This window comes from Panulirus ornatus, chromosome 20 (assembly GCF_036320965.1).
Source record: "Panulirus ornatus isolate Po-2019 chromosome 20, ASM3632096v1, whole genome shotgun sequence".
NCBI lineage: Eukaryota > Metazoa > Arthropoda > Malacostraca > Decapoda > Palinuridae > Panulirus > Panulirus ornatus.
This window is the reverse complement of record NC_092243.1, coordinates 43,043,149-43,060,869: the sequence shown is the minus strand read 5'-3', so window position 1 is coordinate 43,060,869 and position 17,721 is coordinate 43,043,149. Positions and strand designations below refer to the sequence as shown.

At 38.2% G+C, this 17,721-nt stretch overlaps 1 protein-coding gene across 1 annotated transcript in view; it reads left to right on the top strand.

The window, feature by feature from the left end:
* Nucleotides 1-17,721, top strand: part of LOC139755744 (uncharacterized) — a 715,481-nt gene that overhangs the window by 687,140 nt on the left and 10,620 nt on the right. The window contains 10 exon segments of the mRNA XM_071674375.1: nucleotides 1,014-1,236; nucleotides 1,509-1,567; nucleotides 2,140-2,312; nucleotides 2,486-2,651; nucleotides 7,096-7,287; nucleotides 7,613-7,775; nucleotides 7,898-8,025; nucleotides 8,027-8,041; nucleotides 12,204-13,908; nucleotides 15,915-16,159. Coding sequence (XP_071530476.1) covers nucleotides 1,014-1,236; nucleotides 1,509-1,567; nucleotides 2,140-2,312; nucleotides 2,486-2,651; nucleotides 7,096-7,287; nucleotides 7,613-7,775; nucleotides 7,898-8,025; nucleotides 8,027-8,041; nucleotides 12,204-13,908; nucleotides 15,915-16,159 — 3,069 coding nt within the window.

Genomic DNA, 17,721 nt, shown 5'->3' with positions numbered 1-17,721 from the left:
AGTTGGCGTTACGTTAAAGAGAAATTTCAGCGTTGTCAAATTGTAATTCCCGAGTTTGTCGTCTACGCTGTTTTACAGGAAATAAAAGTTGGTTGGAAGATTAGGCGCATGCGACCCTTTAGTTATATAACCTTGTGTATCAGTGTTTCTAAAACTAACATCATAGAGTGAGACCAGAGATAGTTATCACTTTCAGAAATTATGCAGACAAAAAAAAAAAAGGCCTACGGGCCCCCTCTCAGAATGCGCTTATAAGTTATCCTCTTACAAAGGTTGTAGAACAATTGATTGTGGTGATATGGTAGTGGTCGCTTCCGAGCGCCTTGGTTGACCTTCACCTTGTTAGTCGTGGGGGTCATGATCTCAACATCCTGTCCTGCAGTGGCATTGGTAATGGCCTCCAGCAACATTGTTGAATTGCAACCATATATCTGTGCACTCATTACACTCGCATTCTCTCTCAACACTTGATTACAAGTATGATCTGAAAATCCTAATCCCATTGTTTCATGATATTAATACAGTCTTGGAGACATGTTTGGCAGCGAAACATTTGATAGACAGATTAAGTTAATGTAGAATGTGGAATTCTCTTCCTTGTTTCGTTTTTCCTGTTTCCTTTCATCATTCAGAAGTCAGGTTTATAAACATCTGCAAAATCCTAAATAATTTATTTCTTAATTGCACCTGTATTTCCTTCACCGAGATGGCCTCTGATTGGAGCATGTTTTACTTGTATCATGTTTATCTGTATGATATAAAGGTGATAGAGAAAGAGAGGGATTTTACTTGACTCTGCCATCATGAGGTTACATTGCAAGTATAAAGTCAGTTTCAGCAAGGCTGTATCATTGTCAGTGAATGAAAAGGAGTATACTTGGTGAATACCTAAATGAGTCCATCTTTTCCTTGCTGCTGAAGTATTACAGCATGAAGCAAAAGGAGCCCCTTGAAAAGAGTCATGGGATTACATTGTAATGAGAGTAATTAACAGAGGTTTCTTTCTGTTACAGAACTTCTTCAGTAAGAGGTCTTTTAAGAGTAACCCGCTGAAGAGGACAAAGTCTGTCACCAAATTGGAACGCACCAAGAGAGGGGGTCGCACAGGTGTTGGAGGTCTGCTTGAGCCTGACCCCCTCACTCTGGGTTCCTCCTCAGCACGTCTCAGGTCCTCACGATCACATGAATCCCTCTTATCTAGTCACAACATGATGAACACCCTCGACCTGGCTGCTGGTGAGTTTTGCTATTCGTAATTTTCCTGGTTAGAGTCGGAAGGAATTCAAATCAGTCTCATACACAGTAACGTAATCTGTATACATTATAGATAACTCTAAAGCAAAAAGCTAAGGCAAGACATAATTCTGTAGTGCTTTATCAACTTACCAAATACTCTTAGCAAAATAATGTAATGATGTATTACTACCAAGAAGGTGGATAATTGTTTAACCACTGTTTTCTGTGAAAATAATGCCTAGATTCTTATAAAGTGCATTTTTTTCTGCCAGGCGAGGTAACCATCAAACCCCTTCATGCTAGTGTTCTTGGTCAGGAGCATTGCTTCCAGGTGAGCTATATGTGTCATTTTGTCTTCATTTGTATGAGCACTTATCTGCTATATTCCAGCCACCAATCAAGTTATAACAAGGTCGTATGTTCATTTGAAGTAGAGTTGATGGGAAAATTTCATGTAATACCAAGAAATTCTGCATTCCATATTGAGTATGGTGACCAAGTGTCACAAAAGTGGATGACATAACACATAGCATCAAATATATGATGTTTCAATTGATTTCTAAAGTGCTTAATAGTTTTTATAATGACAGTATTGCTAATTAAATTTTCTTTTTTTATGAAGAAAATATGAAAAAGTCATTAATTTATAAAAGAAATTTAGTTTGCATTTTTGTGATTTGGAAAAATTATTCTGAATAGCAATTTTACTATGTAGTAGATATAATGCTGAAGCCTCTTTTGCACTTGCTATTCTTAAGTGAAAATTGTAATATTATTTTGTATGTTTGACATTCTTGAAATGGAAGGTTAAGTAGGCCTCTTTCTGTGTTTATTGCAATTATATATGGTAAATATAGTTAGATTGCATGTACACAACAAGGTAAACCATGTTTGTTCCACTAGATGACCTCTCCAACTGGCACCCGTTACTTCAGCTGTAGAACTGCAGTTGAAAGAGATAGATGGGTGGACTCCCTCCGCAAAGCTGTGAATCCCAATTATGATAGTGTACGGAGAACAGAAAACTCCCTTAAAATTTTTATCCTGGAAGCTAAAGGTGTTGGCAATAAGAAAAGGTAGGGTATACTATAAATCTGACTTTAAGAAATTGCTAGAGTAAAGACATTTATGTTTGATTCAAACAGTTCCTCATTGCGAATACATTACAAACAAAGTTTTAATGCTTTTACATCCAAGCAGCAATTATGCCTTTTGTTGGTTCTGTTTCTATGTAAATTACTGATTTCAGGTACTTTTGTGAGTTGCTCCTGGACAATACACTCTATGCATGCACATCAAGCAAACAAAAGAGTGAGATGTGCTTTTGGGGAGAACAGTTTGAGTTTGTTAGTCTACCCTCTGTTGAGACCATCAGTGTTGCTCTTTATAGAGAAGGAGAGAAAAAGAGGAAGAAGGTAATATATGGGTTTTATTTTTGCAGAAGATAACCACAAAAAATACAGTAAACTACAGGATATTGAGTTACAGTAGAGTATACAGATGTCTCCAACATAATGGCAGCTTGTAAATTGAGAATTTGCACATAATGATAGTTCAAACTTTGAGTATAAAACATCACCCAAACCTCTCAATTAACCCAAATTTAAGAAAGCTATTTTTTTTTTTATATATTTGTCTTCAGATAATTTTTTCTTCAATGAAATGCTTTGAGGTACTTTAAAGGTAAATCATGTGCACTTTTTTATGATATATTTATTTATTTTGCTTTGTCACTGTCTCCCGCGTTAGCGAGGTAGCGCAAGGAAACAGACGAAAGAATGGCCCAACCCACCCACAAACGCGTGCATACATACACGTTCACACACGCAAATATACATACCTATACATCTCAATGTATACATATATATACACACACAGACTTTCTTTTTCTTTCTTTCATACTATTCGCCATTTCCCACCTCAGCGAGGTAGCGTTAAGAACAGAGGACTGGGCCTCTGAGGAAACATCCTCACCCGGCCCCCTTCTCTGTTCCTTCCTTTGGGAAAAAAAAAAAAAATGAGAGGGGAGGATTTCCAGGCCCACCGCTCCCTTACCTTTTAGTCGCCTTCTACGACACGCAGGGAATACGTGGGAAGTATCCTTTCTCCCATAACCCCAGAGATAACACACACAGACATATACATATATACATAATTCATACTGTCTGCCTTTATTTATTCCCATCGCCACCCCACCACACATGAAATAACAACCCCCTCCCCCCACATGTGCGCGAGATAGCGCTAGGAAAAGACAACAAAGGCCACATTCGTTCACACTCAGTCTCTAGCTGTCATGTATAAAGCACTGAAACCACAGCTCCCTTTCCACATCCAGGCCCCACAGAACTTTCCATGGTTTATCCCAGACGCTTCACACGCCCTGGTTCAATCCATTGACAGCACGTCGACCCCTGTATACCACATCATTCCAATTCACTCTATTCCTTGCACGCCTTTCACCCTCCTGCATGTTCAGGCCCCAATCACTCAGAACCTTTTTCACTCCATCTTTCCACCTCCAATTTGGTCTCCCACTTCTCCTCGTTCCCTCCACCTCTGACACATATATCCTCTTGGTCAATCTTTCTTCACTCGTTCTCTCCATGTGACCAAACCATTTCAAAACACCCTCTTGTGCTCTCTCAACCACACTCTCTTTATTACCACACATCTTTCTTACTCGATCACAGCACCTCACACCACATATTGTCCTCAAACATCTCATTTCCAGCACATCCACCCTCCACCGCACAACTCTATCTATAGCCCACACCTCGCAACCGTGTAACATTGTTGGAACCACTATTTCTTCAAACATACCCATTTTTGCTTTCCGAGACAATGTTCTTGACTTCCGCACATTCTTCAATGCTCCCAGAACTTTCACCCCCTCCCCCACCATATGATTCACTTCCGCTTCCATGGTTCCATCTGCTGCCAAATCCACTCACAGATATATAAAACACATCACTTCCTCCAGTTTTTCTCCTTTCAAACTTACCTCCCAGTTGACCTGTCCCTCAACCTTACTGTACCTAATAACCTTGCTCTTATTCACATTTACTCTCAGCTTTCTTCTTTCCCACACTTTACCAAAGTCAGTCACCAGCTTCTGCAGTTTCTCACACGAATCAGCCACCAGCGCTGTATCATCAGCAAACAACAACCGACTCACTTCCCAAGCTCTCTCATCCACAACAGACTGCATACTTGCCCCTTTTTCCAAAACTCTTGCATTCACCTCCCTAACAACCCCATCCATAAACAAATTAAACAACCATGGAGACATCACACACCCCTGCCACAAACCAACATTCACTGAGAACCAATCACTTTCCTCTCTTGTACATGTACACATGCCTTACATCCTTGATAAAAACTTTTCAGTGCTTCTAACAACTTGCCCCCCACACCATATATTCTTAATACCTTCCACAGAGCATCTCTATCAACTCTATCATATACCTTCTCCAGATCCATAAATGCTATATACAAATCCATTTGCTTTTCTAAGTATTTCTCACATACATTCTTCAAAGCAAACACCTGATCCACACATCCTCTACCACTTCTGAAACCACACTGCTCTTCCCCAGTCTGATGCTCTGTACATGCCTTCTCCCTCTCAATCAATACTCTCCCATATAATTTCCCAGGAATACTCAACAAACTTATACCTGTGTAATTTGAGCACTCACTTTTATCCCCTTTGCCTTTGTACAATGGAACTATGCAAGCATTCCTCCAATCCTCAGGCACCTCACCATGAGTCATACATTAAATAACCTTTTTTATGATGTTTTGGTAAAATACTCTTTGATTTTATCTTACCTACTGATAGTCAGCTTGAAAGCAAATATGAGGTTTGTCTGCACCTTTTCCCATTGTGTCCTTCCTGCATAGTAAGTGTAACTACATATTTCATTGTCTGCTGAGAAGATTAATGGTACTCTGTGGTGAGGTTAAAATCTTGTGACCCCTTTCCCCTGTGGCCTCTGAAAGAAAAAAATATAATGAAAGTGAGATAGTTCCTTTGCCCTTAGTAACTTGTAAGTTAGCGTATAAGAGAAAGATCAGTATGATCGAAGACAATAAGAACCTCAAGTGTCTTGGTAGATCATATTGGAAGGAACATGCCCATAACAACTGTAATCATCTACAGAAGGCCAAGTTATTATATGATGACTTAAAGAATGAGGTAGGCTGGAAAAGTCAAGAGAAAATGTTTGGTCCAAGTTGTGTGAAATGTTTTGGTTGGTCTAAGTTGTGTGAAATATTTAAGAGTCATAATTTTTTTCACAAGGGAAATATATCCTTCGTAAATAAAGGAGGCTACTGCATATCTCAGAAACTATTTAGCTTTTAATTTTTTAAAGCCAGCCAGGACACCTGTTAACAAGGAATGAAAGACTGCTCTTGAGTCCAAGGCAACAAAAGATTGCTGAACACTTCTTTTGGGAGGGAATGGTGAAGGAGATTTTAAGATAAATCCCTTGCTAGTGTTTCATTCAGAAAGTCATGGAATTTTGAAGGTCCATATAAAGTTTGCATTACTTATAATATGGCAATGTAACGAGATGGATTGAATTATCCATAATATTTTCCTAGGTGGTTATTGGCTCTTTCTGTCAAGCAGTAGAGAAATAATGTGGCTGGAAAAATTTAGCCAATAAAGTATTACTTATTCTGAATAGTGCACCAGGCCATCTTGAATACTTTACAAATGTTAAGATGGAGTTGTTCTTAAAAATACCAATCTCTTCCTTCATCTCATGGATCAGGGCTTGATTAAACCATGGCATATTACTCTAGGAGTACATTCTTCTGACTTATGGATAGCACAGATGGAGAGGGAAAGCCATTGATCAGGGATTGGTGCAAGAACTGTAACATCATGAACTATGTAAACATCACTGTGTTTTGGTTGCAAGTCAAACCCTTGACTGAGCAGAATTTTGGGTAAGGTATGGCTTAAGTGTCTGCATAGTTTCTCATAGCTTGCATAGGAAGCAACAGTTCCCCAGATTCAGGAGACATTTGTGATTCTTGCCATTTATGTTGTCTTTGAAGAAGCTGCAGAACAAGATGGGCTGTATTGCTGGAGTCATATTATGAGGACCTCACCAATGAAGAGCTAGGTAGTTGTAGGCAGAAAAACTTTGAATGGGAAGAATTGAAGCAAACCCTGCCACACATCACTTAATAAAGATATTGGCAGCGTTGTTCAAGCATACAAACAAGGTTCTAGCTCTCGTTAATGAAATGGATCCCAACCAAGGATGTGCCTTTGTGTTTTCTAGAGTGCTTCCGAATGCATCATGTAACTACAGGGAGATTGATAGTGGGGAAAAATTGGCATACCATGCAGCAAAATTGGATAGCTTTTTCAGAAGGCCAAGGAAAAACTTACCCAGCTTAGATAAAGTTGTTTTATTCATAGGCTGATGTAGACAACTGTAGTGCCACTCCTTCTCCCTCCTGGTAACCCTAACTCCACCCCATCACTCCACTACCACCTCAAGTCCTCATCACCACTTTTTTTTTAATTTTCATTAGATACAGTCAAACTGATGTAGTCTGTGGTAAGTAGTTCTTGGACTAGGTTGTTATATGTATATCCCATATTAACGAATTAGATATGGAAATTTAGTGCCCAGGAACATAACTATCCTCGTATAATGGGTTTCTATTTTTCATGTAAAAACATTTCAGGTGGTGACAGGTTTCCCATGAGCATCACCTTGTTGCTGTAAGGGGAATTGCAGTGTACATATCTCATACCCTTTCTTTGTTGGATGTTATAATTGATTAGAGTCACCATAACATTACTTCATTAATGAAAACTATTAATTTCAGGAGAAGAATGTTTTGGTTGGAACAGTAAACATACCAGTTGACAAAGTGACAAGCCGAAGTCACATTGAGAAATGGTACCAAGTACAAAATGACAACAGGGCACCAAGTAAAGACAATGCAGCACTCAGAATCAAGTGCAAGTTCCAGTCAATTGATATACTTCCAATGGAATTATATTCAAATTTCCTTCAGGTTGGTTTACCACATTCTTATTTGCTTTTTTATGACTTGAATTGATATGTTAGTGAAGGTTTATTTTAAAAATTTATATGGTAATTATGAGTAAATTAGATTGCATGTTTCTGTTAAAACAGAAACATGAAATGTTGATTCAGAACTAAGACAGGCTCATTGCTTTGTGTTGGCTGGAACTGACAGTTACATTGGTTGAAACTTTCTGTAATGTTTTTGGAGAATACATACTAACAAGAATTAGGTGAGCAGAGGATGTAAATCAAGTATACAGACATCTTTTCCTTTTTTTAGTTCTGACAATATCCTTAACGTGTCTTTTCAGTATGTGAGAACAAACTATAGTGTGATCTGTAAGCTGTTGGAACCAGTCATTAGCGTGAAAGCCAAAGAGGACATTGCAACAGCAATGGTCCACATAATGCAGCGAGAAGGCATGGCACAGAATTTCCTGGCTGACCTTGTCATGATGGAGATTGAGGGAATAGGTATGTTTAATTTTAAGTCATTATTAACATAATGGAGTTATTTATTTCAAAATATGTGTGTTACTTCTGCAGCAGTGCTCTAACTGGATTTCAGCAACACTTAATACCTTTTTTCTTTACAGATGATTCTCACCTGTTGTTCCGTGGTAATTCCTTGGCAACAAAGGCCATGGAAGCTTTCATGAAGCTTGTAGGTGACAAATATTTGCTTGATACTTTAACTCAAGTCATTAACAAAGTTGTAGAAGCCTGGGCTTGACTGTGAGGTGAGTACCAGTGGAGGTAACATTGATTTATATGTTAATGTAGTAGCAAGTAGATGCCTGCCTAGAAACTGACATTGAAGTTACTACTGCTTGGGCCAGAGTAACATTAGTGACAGTAGCACAGTAGGCCAACAATGCAGTGACTATTGTATTACTTTCCCTAGCCCAGGTTTGATGTCTGCTATCTGCATATATGCATGGATTTTTGTAACTTGGTCCTCAAAAGAAACTTCTCCATCTCTCACATAATTTACACACTTCTTCATCCAAAATCTCATATCTTAGCTCTGAATTAGGGAAGCAAAGAAACTTCCCATATGTGTTCTTCATGTTGAAAGAGGTGACCAATGGGGATGGGAGTAGGGGGCCTTAAACCTCTCCCATTCTTGTTTTATCACTTTCCCAAAATAGAAACAGAAGGAGTCAATTAAGGATTTCTCAAAACTCAGGCTGGGGTGTAATTAAAGGTTGATATACTGGGATGAGAAGGAGGGAGAGGTAGATACAATGTTTGATGTGAAGAACTTGGATCATGATATGACTGAATGAGACTTGAAATGAAAAAGAAGTGGGTAGATTGGTTTGTTAGTGTTTAGGGGTTAAATTCTGGTATTAATGAGATGAGAATGAAGAAGGGTTGGCATGTTTGATGAAGGAGCTTTGAAAATGTGTTAGATTATAAGGAAGTGAAATTAGTATTTTGTGGGGATTAAAATGAAAGACTATGAGATGTGGATGACTGTTAGTACTTATGTACTTTGTAGTGACAAGAGTGAAAAAGAAAGGAATACTTTGTAGGAGGACCTGAGTGAGTGTTTTAGCAGTTTTAATTCAGTGGATTGTATCTTGGTGGTAGGGGATCCAAATGCAAAAGTTGTTGAGGGTATAATTGGGGGACATGGGGTGCCTCGTGTAAATGTAGATGGGGAGCAGCTTGTTGAGTTGTTTGATGAAATAGTATTAGTGATTGGGAGTACAGATTTGGTTTAAAAAGTGGTGTATACATAATTATATATAGGTATGTGCTAAAAAGTTAGGGCTCCATGATTGTAAAACTCCTTCCTTGTACTGTATAAATAGGTAATTACAGGCGTGCAAAGGAGAGGTTATAGGAGGTGAATATGCTTGGAGGGCAGCAGATGAACATGATTTATGAAGGTTCTGTTCTTGAAATTTTGCAGATATGAATAGATAGAAAAGATCCATTAGCTGAATTTGTGAACAAAAAAATTGCATTTATAAATATCCCTACCATTCTTCTTTTGAAGATTTTCTTTTTCAAAACTGTACCAAAACCTTCCCAGAAATGAAAAAGAAGTGCCTACCCTCTTTTAGTTGTGGCAGTGACATGAAACAACAAAAGAATATCAGTCTTGATATAAAAGTGGATATGTTAATGGATGTGATTGCAGATTAAAACCTATTGACATCAGCAAAGCACTTTATTTTAGGAATTTGGTATGCTAACAAGTGTTCTCCATACTAATTTTATTATCATCTACAGTGTATTTTGTGTAACCCATTACAGGTATACCCCATTATCTACTAGTCTTGTGCATATGTGTCATCCTCAAATTATACCATATATTGTGGTGTGCAAATTAACCTGAAATTTCACGTTCAGATCTATGCTTTCTGTTGAGTCAGTCCCCAAACAAACACTGAACAAGCCATTGCACTCCTTAAGTATCCTGTATTTCACCAGAACTCATAAAATTAACAAGTATAAAAGGAATATGATACCAAAGTAGATAATTTTCAAATTAACATACTTTTTCATGTTAACTAAGGAAGTCTGCCATGCTTCTGTTGGAAACCTCTCACCCCCTGTTTCTTCACAAGGAATATCTATTTATACTTTTGACCACTTACTTTCTTAGGCCTCATCAGTCACTATTTCCTAAGTGAGAACAACAGTAATAACAAAACATTTCCTTAATAGCACCAAGCTTTACCCTTGTTGGTGCATTGCTTTATCTAAACAAATAAGATGTTCACTGAGTAAGCATGGAGAGCATTTGGATTTGTGAGTGTTGAGATTGTGAACTACATCAGCTCACTCCAGGTGACTTGAAAAGCACTGAAAATATTTAGAGTGGGAACTTAAGATGATGTTTTGTGTAAAGTGAAGAACTTGTGATATTGAGTATTGTAACTGCTTCCAGCTTTATGTAAGCTCTGTGAAATGCATACTTTCCATCAGTTGAAGGATTTTAGTTCAAATTGTAAATAAACTGTTAAGAAATTATAAACTTTAAAACATAATGTTGTCCAAAGTAAATAACCTTCTTTCATTCCAGTTAGTCACACCACATGCTCTTCTCAAATAGCTCATTTCAACAGTCAGGATTTTTTACCTTTGTCATTCATTCCATGTCCATGTTTTGACTGCATAGGTCAGGGTTGGGAGGACTATGCTGTCCCTTAATCTTCTCTTCACTTCCATACTTACACCTCTACCCTTCGTTATTCTATTAAGGGATCCTATGACTCTTTTACTGTGTACTGCTCTCTCCTGTATCTCTCCTTCTACATCACTGCACTTACCTAAGACAGCTCCCAGATACTTAAATTCTCTCTTTTCTTCCATTCCACAGTCTTTTTCCCATCCATATCCACAGCACAATTTAATGCATTTTCTTCCTTCACTCGATATAGTTTTACAAAATCTATACTTTCTGTTACCTTTCAAACGCTATTACTTTACTTGCATTTACCTTCAATCGCCTATGCTTACACACATCTTAAAACACACTTACAAACCTCAGCAACTCATCTTCACTCTCAGAAAACAACACAGTATCATCCTCAAACAGGCTTGCCACTAGCACCCACATCTCTCCACCACACTCCATCTCTGCACCCCTTTTCCCTAGTTTTGCTTTCATCTCTTTTATCACTTTGTCCATATATATATATATTTCTTTCTTTCTTTCAAACTATTCGCCATTTCCCGCATTAGCGAGGTAGCATTAAGAACAGAGGACTGGGCCCTTGAGGGAATACCCTCACCTGGCCCAATTCTCTGTTCCTTCTTTTGAAAAAAAAAAAAAAAAAAAACGAGAGGGGAGGATTTCCAGCCCCCCGCTCCCTCCCCTTTTAGTCGCCTTCTACGACATGCAGGGAATACGTGGGAAGTATTCTTAATCCCCTATCCCCAGGGATAATATATATATATATATATATATATATATATATATTTTTTTTTTTTTTTTTCATACTATTCGCCATTTCCCGCGATAGCGAGGTAGCGTTAAGAACAGAGGACTGGGCCTTTGAGGGAATACCCTCACCTGGCCCCCTTCTCTGTTCCTTCTTTATATATATATATATATATATATATATATATATATATATATATATATATATATATATTAAAAAGCCACGGTGACATTACACAGCCCTGTCTCACATCTACATGTATCCCAAAACTTATGATCAGCTATACATCCACTCTCACACATGCATTTGTTCCTTTATAAAAGGCTTTCACATCATCCGACAATTATCCCCCAATACCAATTATATATGTATATATATCATGTACTCTTCATTTATTGTCTTGTTATGCACTCAAATTTTGCTTCCATCCATACTCCAGAATTGACTATACTGTCCATAGATAACAACCTTCCTTCCTTTACCAGCTACTTGCATATCCTCCAGCTTATACATTCATGATTAAATATGCATTAGATGAAAGAGTTTGAAAGAAATTTTTTGCATCATATTATTGTCTTTTTTTTTTTACTTTGAATATCTGATGAAATATTAATGTGGCTTTTAAGATTCAACTGAGACCACTTAAATTTTTTTTCAAGTCCATTCAAATGACAAAACAATGAAAACTTGGTTGAAGTAAGAATAATTCTCTAACCAAATACTGTTGGAGGATAGTACCATTAACAACAGTACTAAATTTAACCTTTGAGTCACCAGCACTAGGGTGAAAAGTTTATTTATCATCAAAATATTAATTAAAAGTGAGAAATGTATGGTGTGTTTGTATATTGCATTTAGGAGCAGTTTTATTTTCAGTAATTCATTGCTGGTTAAGTTAAAGAAATACTGTAGCAAGTACAGTACAGTATTCTACCTTTCATTTTGTATATGCACTTATGGTTAGATTTTTTTCAGTGTTTGATGTACTGTATCCTTGCAGGTTGACCCAATGAAGGTACCACAGGTGTCATCACTACAGAAACAGCAGGAAAACCTTATGTCAATTGTAAGAATGACTTGGTCACGAATACTCAACTCTCATCCATATTTTCCCTTGGAGCTCCGAGAATGTTTCTGTGTCTATCGAGAGCGTTTAGCCACTATTGGGAAACAAAACCTCACTGACAACCTGATTTCTGCTTCCATTTTTCTACGTTTCTTGTGTCCTGCTATCCTCTCTCCATCCCTTTTCAACATCACCCAAGAGTACCCTGATGAGAGGGCCTCCAGAAATCTCACTCTTATTGCAAAAACCCTTCAGACACTTGCAAACTGTACAAAATTTCAAGGAAAGGAGTACTTCATGGAGTTTATGAATGAATTCATTGAATTAGAACAAGCTCAGATGAAAACATTTTTAAAGCAGATCTCAAGTCCAGCATCCCATGATCATAGAGTACTTGAATATGACAAAGACATTGATATTGGCAAAGAATTATCCTTGTTACACACTTTTCTTACTGAAGCTTTAAGAAAACTTTCAGCATCCTCATCCAAAACCAATATCAGTGTGTCTCAACATCACCATTTAGAGAAGCTTCGTCTTCTCCTTGATGAGATCAGTGTTGCTCAGACTCAACCAAATATAAATATTGTGCAACAGTTGTCATCTCACAGCCCACCAGAGACTTCAGCATTAGATCCAGCATCAACCCCTGAAAGTGGAAGAATGGAAGACAGACTCGGTTATCAGAGTCTCCAGAGAAATATTTTCCGATACAATGACCCCACTGTTAGTGATGATTATAGGCCTGTTGCACCTCCTCCACCAATGAATCATCTTCAGCTTCCTACTGAAACCCCATCCACTCCTCGTCCCTCCACTTTACCCAGAAATACATATCTTATGGGTTCAGCTCGAAAGCCAGCAGTAGATTTGAACACTGCTGATGACTATGTTTTATTCTCTGCCTTAGAACATGATGGAAAGCCCAGAGAACCATGTGCTATTGGCCATAGCTATAGTTACAGTCACCTAGCTCCTGGCCCAGCCCAGAATGCCTCTTCTCCAGTTCATAACCACAGCCATCAACACCACCACCATTTCCATAATCATACGACCTGGTTCAATAATAAACAGGTTTTCACTGGCCACCCACAAATGAATGGTCATGGACAAGTTCATCAGAATGGTCACATGGTGTCGAATGGGAATCCAGAGGAGTCATTAGATATTAGTCACGAGGATAATGATAGAAATTCGACTGGGGAAACTGAAACAAACATGAAAGGCTCACAAACCTCAATCTCTCAATTGTCTAATGTAGCATCCTCAGGATATCAAAGCTTTGCTTATAGTCAGTCCTCTAGCCCAGTGGACCCATCAATAACCCACCACGATGCTGCAAATAATAATGCAGTAGCAAATAATAGTGGCAGTAGCAATAACAGTGGTGGTATGCACATATCACCTCATATGACTCCACCACAGTTAGCAGCACCTTTGGCTTTCAACAATCCTATGTATCATCTTAATGCTGCTACCAGCTCTCCTCGACCTGTCCCACATCATGGGCCTCGTGTAGGTCACCATCATCATCATCATCACCTTCACCAAAATTCTCAGCAGCAGCCAAGTCCAGTGAGCTCTTCTCTTAGCTCTGCACATAGTGTTGAAGATTGTGAACTACATCAGCTCACTCCAGGTGACTTGAAAAGCATTGAAAATATTTAGAGTGGGAACTTAAGATGATGTTTTGTGTAAAGTGAAGAACTTGTGATATTGAGTATTGTAACTGCTTCCTGCTTTATGTAAGCTCTGTGAAATGCATACTTTCCATCAGTTGAAGGATTTTAGTTCAAATTGTAAATAAACTGTTAAGAAATTATAAACTTTAAAACATAATGTTTTCCAAAGTAAATAACCTTCTTTCATTCCAGTTAGTCACACCACATGCTCTTCTCAAATAGCTCATTTCAACAGTCAGGATTTTTTACCTTTGTCACTCATTCCATGTCCATGTTTTGACTGCATAGGTCAGGGTTGGGAGGACTATGCTGTCCCTTAATCTTCTCTTCACTTCCATACTTACACCTCTACCCTTCGTTATTCTATTAAGGGATCCTATGACTCTTTTACTGTGTACTGCTCTCTCCTGTATCTCTCCATCTACATCACTGCACTTACCTAAGACAGCTCCCAGATACTTAAATTCTCTCTTTTCTTCCACAGTCTTTTTCCCATCCATATCCGCAGCACAATTTAATGCATTTTTTCTTCACTCGATATAGTTTTACAAAATCTATACTTTCTGTTACCTTTCAAACGCTATTACTTTACTTGCATTTACCTTCAATCGCCTATGCTTACACACATCTTAAAACACACTTACAAACCTCAGCAACTCATCTTCACTCTCAGAAAACAACACAGTATCATCCTCAAACAGGCTTGCCACTAGCACCCACATCTCTCCACCACACTCCATCTCTGCACCCCTTTTCCCTAGTTTTGCTTTCATCTCTTTTATCACTTTGTCCATATATATATATATATATATATAATATATATATATATAATATATATATATATATTATATATATATATATATATATATATATATATATATTATATATATATATATATATATATATATATATATATTATATATATATATATATTATATATATATATATATATATATTTTTTTTTTTTTTTTTTTTCATACTATTCGCCATTTCCCGCATTAGCGAGGTAGCGTTGAGAACAGAGGACTGGGCCCTTGAGGGAATATCCTCACCTGGGCCCCTTCTCTGTTCCCTCTTTTGGAAAAAAAAAAAAGTGAGAGGGGAGGATTTCCAGCCCCCCGCTCCCTCCCCTTTTAGTCGCCTTCTACGACACGCAGGGATTACGTGGGAAGTATTCTTTCTCCCCTATCCCCAGGATATGTCTGTGTGTGTATATTTATGTATATGTTGAGATGTATAGGTATGTATATGTGCGTGTGTGGACGTGTATGTATATACATGTGTATGTGGTTGGGTTGGGCTTGCGCTACCTCGCTAACGCGGGAGACAGCGACAGAGTATAATAAATAAATAAATAAAAAATCTGAATAACCTGAAATTTGTCCGAAACAGCTGATTCCCCAAACATTTTGGATAACAGAGGTTTAACTGTGTATAATATGCCTACCCTTTTCCATGATATCTTTTTTAATTATGAGGTAGAAGGCAGCAACCAATGCTGCTGCTATTCCATTGTAGTAGTAGTGGGTAGAGGGCAAATGCTGCCCAGGGAGATACTACCACCTGGGTTGCAGAAGGGATAGTGGCTATGGCACAGTGAGCCAGCAATGTTGCATATGTTATAGACCCCCCTTGCAGGCCTAGATCACTCTTTTTTTCCATTGCCTCAGTCTCGTGGGTTACTGGCATCTAGCCTCAGTCCCACACATTCTTTTTCTTAAACACAACACTTGATAATACACACATGGAAATATCTTTTTCTTACTTTACAAACAAAAATTCATGGCAATACAACTCTTCGGCACCAATTCAGATTAATGCCACCACTCGAGAGGGTTGGGCAGATCCCTAGACCCACTTGACTGCCATCATGCGCCTGGGATCTATCCTACTTCCATAGCTACAGCTGCTAGACCTTGCTCTTTTCTATCCAGTTTTGTAACCATCTTTCCTCTGCTTTCAGACCTTACCCATATTGCTAACTCTTCAACTGATAAAGCCACTCTTTTTGGCACTTTCTCTTCCTATAACATAACTTTGGATGATTCAGATTCTAATCCTTTGTATTCATCTCCTTCCTGTGAACCTATGCTGTCGTCTGTATTCTCCTTGTGCAAGGTCTTCCAGATACTTCTCCAGATCCAGGTGGACAAAGTTTATGGCTCAGATGACTTGCCTTTTCATGTTCTAAAGGAGTGTGCCTTTGATGTAGCACCATTCCTAGCTTGCCTATTTTGCCTCTCTCTAAAAACCCAGATTTTTCCTTACCTTTGGAAGCATTCCTTGATTCAGCCCATCCCTAAGAAAGGAAATTGCTCTCACCTCTACAACTATTGCCCTATTGCTCTCATTTCTGCTACTTCCAAAGTCTTTCCAACTCTTCTAAACTGTCACTTTCTCAAACGCTTCGAATCCCATTCCCTTCTCTCACAGTGCTAGGTCTATGGGTGATCTTGCCCATATGACTTTCCTCTGGTCCTTCTCTCTCTGGGATTTTGGTGAAACTTTTGTTGTAGCCCTTGACATCCCTTAAAGCATTTGATAGTTTGTGGTAGAAGTTTTTACTTTCTAAACTCCTTTCCTTTGGTGTTAGTGCTTCTCTCTGTTCTCTAATGTATAATTTCCCCTTTGGCCATTCCATTGCATTAGTCATGAATGAAGCAACCTTCCCTTCCAATCCTGTCAGTAGTTGAGTTCTTCAGGATTCTGTCCTATCACCTACTATCATTTTTCTTTCAATATTTGATCTCTCTTATACTTCAAACCCCATTGACTCTTTTGAGTTGATGGTTCCACTTTACATACTTCAGCTCACTTTTCCTCCCATTCTCCCTCTTTCTCTGTCTCATACTGATCAGTTTTGACCTGTGTAATGTTTTGGATTGGGGAAGTAGTGACCTTGTAAAATTTAATGTTGCTGTAATGCAATTTCTCCCTTTATCAGTTTTTGAGAATCATTTCTCTCCCACTATTCAATTTCAGAAAAAGTGTTGTAATTATTTTTCTTGTCAGAAGCTGTTTCACTTCTACAGGGTTTTTATTTGTCTTGATTAGGGAATGCTGCTCACACATTTTGGGGGTTCACTCTTCCCCTCTCTGTTGAGTGGAATCAAAAGCATTTTGTCACCTTAATTCTCCTAATATAACCTCTTCTCAACTATCCCTTTCCTTATGCTATGATGTTGCAGCTCTTTATTTCAGCCAGTGTTCTCATGAACTGTTTGCATTTGTCCCCTCCCCCAAGGTTTGGATCCATGGCAGGCATTTGGCTGCTGCTTCCCGCAACTTCCTTATGGAGGCCAGCCACATAAGGATTGGCTGTTATGGCTTTTCTGCCTTTCCTTGAACAGCTAAGCTGTGGAATTCACTTCCCTCTTTTGTCTTTCCTTCTTCAAATAACCTTTCTCCCTTGAAGAGTCAGGTCTACAAATAGTTGTGAAACCCTGAATGTTTTCTACTTTCTCTTAAATTTTCACCCAAGATGGCCTTGATTTGGACATGTTATTTGTTCATACCATGTCAGTTGCTACTGGTGGGGGAGAGAGAGAGAAAGAGCAGTTGCAAGACCCAAAAGAATGCTTTAATATGCCACTCATACTATATATACACACTGAACTGTACTTGCCTTTCAACACTATTTTCAATTTGAAAGTTAAAAAATATTAAGTGCATATAATAACTGTTTCACCTTAACTCTTCTGAATGTTGACAGTCACCTTCACATAGTGTTAACTCCTAAACATTTTGTTAAAATGAAAGATATTTTTTCA